General features: G+C 44.9%; 1 protein-coding gene and 1 long non-coding RNA gene across 7 annotated transcripts in view; one reads left to right on the top strand and one right to left on the bottom strand.

Moving 5' to 3' along the window:
• The window catches only part of LOC125616067, a 19,034-nt gene extending 18,243 nt beyond the window's left edge, over window positions 1–791 (bottom strand). Inside the window, exons 1-2 of the long non-coding RNA XR_007346683.1 lie at window positions 654–791; window positions 378–383 (exon numbers count right to left, since the gene is read on the bottom strand). This is a non-coding gene — a long non-coding RNA (uncharacterized LOC125616067). The remainder of the gene's footprint in view (window positions 1–377; window positions 384–653) is intronic.
• The window catches only part of Farp1 (FERM, ARH/RhoGEF and pleckstrin domain protein 1), a 210,107-nt gene that overhangs the window by 158,380 nt on the left and 45,727 nt on the right, over window positions 1–6,000 (top strand). For 4 of the 6 annotated variants that reach the window (XM_048800718.1, XM_048800720.1, XM_048800717.1 and 1 more), the window contains one exon: window positions 44–300. In XM_048800718.1, the coding sequence (XP_048656675.1) occupies window positions 44–300 (257 nt within the window). The remainder of the gene's footprint in view (window positions 1–43; window positions 301–6,000) is intronic. The other 2 variants (XM_048800721.1, XM_048800719.1) reach the window with 1 other exon arrangement.

Raw genomic sequence — 6,000 nt, 5'->3', positions numbered from 1 at the left:
CTCTTCTGTCCTGCCCCCGGCCCGACCCCCCCCCCCCCCCCACGTCTCCGCAGAGCACCAGCCTTACATTCGGAGAAGGTGCCGACTCCCCGGGTGGCCAGAGCTGCCAGCAAGGAAAGGAACTGAAAGTGTCCACCCCAGAGTCAGGGCCACAGCAAAGCCCCGCTCTGAAGAAGAGCCCCGCGGGGAGCAAGCCGGCCGACAGAGCCACCAAGGCGCCAGCCGAGGAAGAGGAGGAGGAGGAGGGCGTCAAGGAGCGCGTCCAGCAGAGTAAACCTCAGCCCCCGCAGCCTAGCACAGGTCCCGCATCCCGGGCTGCCAGAGGCAGCAGCACTTCCATCCCTTTCATTGACTGCAGTGATGTAGATAGTGAATACGACCTCCTCAGAGAACAAGCGTCCCAGTCACGGTCCCAAACAAATGACAACTATGAGGGTGATTTGACCAGCGGTGTTTATCTGCTCTCCAGGGATGAGAGGCATTCAGAGGCTAGGCGCAGGGCTTCCCCTCCCTCTGTGAAGTCCTCCCGGCCTCCTTCCAGACAGTTCCTTGATGACGATTCAGCAGACATAACCTTTGACCTGAGTGGGAGTCCTGGACTCCCAAGACATAGCTCCCTGATAGATGAAATGTTCAGGGCCTCAACTGGTCACAGCCCCCTGGCCACCCAATTGTCCCCCGGCAGCAGAAGTCCAAGTCCAGAAATGAGTTGGGACAGAACCGGGTCCCAGGGCTATGTTTCTGAAAACGGACATGAGCTTAGAGAGAGAGACACGGGAGAAGACGCTCTCCCAAAGAGGGGTCCTCAGGATGAAAACTGTTCCCCCACCCTGCAGAGGCCATACTTACGGAACCTCCCCAGTAGGTACAACAAGTCAGAGACAGATCCGCTCATCCTCAGCCAGGTAGCGTCTGCCGCAGAGGACGGGGATAGGCTTGATGACCACCAAAAGGGAGGCCTAGCCCACACGGCCACTGCTGAAGCTAGAATGCTGGCCAACGGTGCACCTCTCAGGGGTCCCCCCTCCAAGGTGCCCCTCGTGCGGTCAGTGCACACCAGTGGCGTGGTGGGCCAGCAGGCACCCTTGCACATGACAGAGGGCCCCACCAGCAGTGAGACTGAATCCAGCGATTCGGACTCTGCTCTGGTGAGCCCCCTGGGCCAGCCCCTGGTGTTTGGCCGCCCCGAAGTTGTGAGTTCTTCTTCTGTGCGGAGAAGTCAGATGGCCTCAGGTGGGCTGCCTCCAAGTGAGGAGAAGGAGGAGGAGGAGGAGGAGTGAGGACGCTGGAAGGCAAGTGGCCAGCTGTTGGTTAGCGGGGGTCATGAGTCCAGGGTTGCAACAGAGATGATCCATTCTAGTGACTTGCTAATTTTTAGACAACATTTGTTAGAGGAAGTTTTGGACAGGCACAGGTTTGGACAGGCATACGACTTCTAAAATCTTTAAGAAAGACAAAACTTCACACAAGTGGCTTATTTCCAGACGAGGTGGACGGTGTCCTCATGACAAGGTACCAGGAGCTTATGTGTCTTACTGGTTGAAGGCTAGGAAGAAACACTTCATGACGGATCTGGTAACGTGCATAGTGTGTTATATTTATATGGCAGTTTTCCATGTGTTCAGCTCTGTGTGCAGATCCCCCTCCTGTTGGTTGAGTGTCTGAAGTGTTTTTGAGGTCACAGGTAAGGCACTGGCTACCTCTCTCTTCCCTTTTGTAAAAGGAAGGCGGCTTTTCTCTGCTTCATAAAATGAGGAGTGGACAAAATTCAAGGCCCAGTGTCCAGAGTTGATTGCTAATTGAGATTGTATCAGTGAAATTTTAGTCAAGAATAATGAATATTTTAATGGGAAGAATGTGGGGTTGTCTCTGCTTTCTAGGCTTCATATGAAATGCTATAAAGGTCATCAGATCCCCCTTGAATCCTGACCAACTTGGAATTGCTGGTTTGGTTTGGGCTTGTATTGGCAGGTCAAATTGCTGGTTAGATTGTAAGAAGTCATCGTTCTGGCTCTCAGAATCTGTCGGTGAAACAGAAATGCTATCGAGAAGTGACGCAGGGGAAGGTAACGCCTCCCAGTAGGCTCCAGGTCTCCAGTGGGTCAGCCAGCTAGATGTGTGCCTGTCAATCACACGCAGCCCAGAGAGACCACTCTCCAGCATCGCTGCCCTTGGTTGGTTTTCATGCACATTCTTACGAACAGTGTCTTCTACTGGGAACAGTGACACTGGATGTTTCTTTGGGCAGGAACAAAAAGTGCTGAGTAGCAAGAGTTGACGTTTTCTAAGCCTTGCTCCCCTCTGTCAGGCACCCCTCACCCAGCATTCCCCCGCTGTAGATCAGGGAGCCTGGTTTTAACGTACACTGTGTGTCTGCATTAGCTGCACATCTGAGCCATGTAAGTCAGTGATGCCTGGCCCTGACCCTCACCATTGTGACCTATTGGTCCAGGTTCCAGCTTGGGCTCCCCAGATGGTTCTACTGGACAAGCCAGGGTCACTTCTCAACCAGAGCTGATTGCCTTGTAGAATCTACCAGAACACATTTGAAAGTGTTAGCTAAATTTTTTGCTTGCTTGCATAGTAAAAAAAGCATTATAAATGAAATTCTTTTTTTTTTAATGCCTGTTATTTGTATTTTTCAGTCTTTGGGACAGTTTAAATCATAGAATAAGATTTTTAGATACAAAGTAACTGCAAAATTATGGGAAAGAGTTGTAACCATGATACATCTCTGATGTGCCATCCTTCCAGCGGCCTTACAGAACTCATCCTGTGGCCTCTTCGTAGGGGAGGAACTAGGCATATTTACGAAACAGAGTAGAATTTGGCAGCAGCCTAGAACAAACAGAAGTATCAATCACCTTGTGGTTCATGAATGATCCTCTGTCCACATGAATGTCAAGAGGTCTGTTTTAAAGATTTTGATGACTTAATCCAATTTTATGCAAATATTTTTATTTCATTTTCCTAATCATTTGATTCAGTGCATGATTGATGAATCAAACTGATTACTGAATAGTTTTTGAAAGTTGTTCATTGAAGTAGTCTATTTACATCTTGCTTTCGACTTTTATATTCAACAGAATCACAGAATTTTAAAACTAGCAGGAGACCTTAGAAATCATCTAGGCAAACCTTCTTTTTTGAATGAGAAAACTGATCTGATGAAGTTAAGTGGTTTCACATAATAATATAGCTATCACACAGCTGAGCTGAAACTAGACCTTGGTCGCTAGATTTCGACATTTTACTCCGTGTGATATACTGGTGCATACGACTTTTTAGAATCTATATTTTAATTTTGGAGAATCTTGTATGGTTTAATAATTAAAATTAGATGTGACCATTAGGAATCATATCAACTTGAGTTACGCAGTTACAGGCCATAATAGGTAGAAAGAACTGCTTTTCGCATCGTGGGGTTTTGCAGTTAAGACACGTTTTTATGTTTTGTATTTAGACTTAGAAAAAGACATCAATTTCCTATATGAAAGCTTTGTCAAATGTGAGTTGAGCAGAGTCGAGTTTGGGATCATATTGTTTAACTGTGAAGGTGATTTTGTTCAAATGAATTTTATTTTTACCTCTAATTATATAGCAGTCTGATGATGAAATGTGAATGAGCACTACTTATTAACTTATAATGCAGATAGAACACAAATCATCAAATGTAAACATGCTCCAGCAGCTGTTGTGTTTTGCTTTTTCCTACAGAAGCAATTTTATGTAAAGGGTTTTGAAAGCAGTCAGTCATGCCTTGTGACCTGTTTTATAGTGAGGAGCATTTCCGATTTTAGAGTTGCACATGGGCTCTTCTCTTACTGGTCTTGTACCAGCCAAGCAACTCAGTTTCTGCTTCTTGGCCAGTATTTACTTAAGCATCAATCCTGGTGTAATTAATAGTGCTTAAAACAATGCGGGTAGCTGGCTACCATAGTACACACCCGTAATTCGAGCAGCTCAAGAGGCTGAGACCAGAGGATGGCAAGTTGAAAGCCAGTCTCAACAACTTAGTGAGGCCCTAAGCAACTTAGTGAGATCCTGTCTCAAAATAAAAATTTTTAAAAAGGCCTGGGGCTGTGGCTCAGTGGTTAAGTGCCCCCGGGTTCAATCTCTGATACCCAAAACAATAACCACCCAGTGGGGGTATCCTTTGTTTCAAGGCCATATATCCTGATTTGCTGAGAGTATCCACTCAGGAAGATTCCAGAACACGGATGAGGGGAGGCCAGAGATGATCAGAGGCTGGGTCAGGTCATTCGGGTTCCCAGAGGGTTTTCTAAGACCTGTCGGCTGATCTTTACAATATAATAGCTGTCGCACAGGTCACCAGGATCAACGAGGACCCCAGGCCTTCAGACACAGGCAGCTCTCTGCTGCTCTGTGACATGATCTCAAAGGCCATGGATGGAAAACAAACCCGACATAGAAACAGATCTTGAAGCCACCCCCGGTTATACCAGACCTCCTGGCTTTAATGTCTTTTGTTAGATATGATTTCAAAATATGTAAATTATAGACCCTTTTGTGGTTGCTTTGGCTGTTGCTTGTTAAGGGCAAACTAAAAAGGCAAGAAATTCTTTTAGCATGAAGAAATGCACTTAATGAGTTCCAGAAACTTAAAATGAATCGCCTCAGCCCTCTAATAGTCATCTGGATGCCATCGATGGCATTTTATTAGACAGGCATTTAATTAGAGGAAGTCTGTGGGCCAGATTCTTCCCTCCACGTGGGATTCATCTTTGAGAATTTCTCACAGATTTATCTCACCAAGTTGCTCCACGTGGCCTGCACTTAAAATGTGAATGATAACAATTTTTCTTCTCAAGGACTTCTTTGAAGATTCAAACCAAGTAATGCTTAAAAGTCAGGTTTGCAAAATGAAATGAGGGCACCAGCCCCTCAGTTTCCACTGAGCACATATAGTCCAGTCTGTCCTGAAGATGCACTGGGTGTTAGACCTGGCACCCTTTCTCATCATGTTGTCAATCAGTTTCTAAAGGAGGAAAGTCTAGATATTCAACTGTAATTTTACATGTTGGTAGAATTGTTCTGAATGTTCATAGAGATCCCTTTTTCATATGTAGAAACAGTGATCAACATGCTTGTAATCAATTTTTTCCATTGAAAATACTATCTCACATTTTAACATAGAATGGGGTTAGAACTGTAGCTGTCAGCCAGGGAGCCATGGGGTTCCAAGTCGATTGAGCTTAAAACCAAGAAATTAGGAGTCCCTTAACCATCAGGTTTATTTTGTCTTATTTGCTTCAAATTCAATCACTTGGCTTTGCCTGGGCCCTTATTCTAATTAGCTAGACTTTCAAGACCTCTCTCAGTCTCATTCCCAAAAAGGGCTCCTTTTTTCTGGACCCCTCTCTTGTGCACATGCATAACTCCTCTGGTAGTCATGAACTAACCATCCGAGAGTGGCCTTCATTATGGTTCATGGCATCAGTCTGTCCTACTGCACCTAAAGTTTGTCAAGGGAATTACAAAAGAGTCTTGGTAGGCAATCTTTATAATAGAGACAGCTTCTTTGAACCTTAGGCAAACATTTTTAAATAATCCATTGCTGGTAGCTCTTTGAGTTTTATAGTCAATGTTGTTGGCCAAACCCATAAGAAGGAAAAATGTGGAGGAAAAAAAAATAAAAGAACATTTGGAAGGAAAGGTAGAATGAATTTTATGAGCCATGAGTGATTAAAGAAATTTACTCTGGTGACAGCAAAGAATTGATTGGCACAATTTTTTTCCTGTTAATCTAATTCCATCTATTTCGGTATGATTGGCTTTAAGACAGGGAAATGGGGGTCTCCAGGGAACACTTGTGCATACCTCAAATACCAGCTGCTGGTGTTTAAACCAGAGTCCAGGCTCCTAGACCAATATTAGCATGGCACTTGATGTTAACAGTTTTCTTTCATTAAAAAAAAAAAAAGGATAAAAAAAGATCATCAAAAGCAATGATCTCCATGATGGATTGGACATGGAGTT

This window comes from Marmota marmota, unplaced genomic scaffold (genome assembly GCF_001458135.2).
Source record: "Marmota marmota marmota unplaced genomic scaffold, marMar, whole genome shotgun sequence".
In the NCBI taxonomy this organism is placed as follows: Eukaryota; Metazoa; Chordata; class Mammalia; order Rodentia; family Sciuridae; genus Marmota; species Marmota marmota.
The sequence above is the reverse complement of the archived record's forward strand: the minus strand, read 5'-3'. Positions and strand labels throughout refer to the sequence as shown.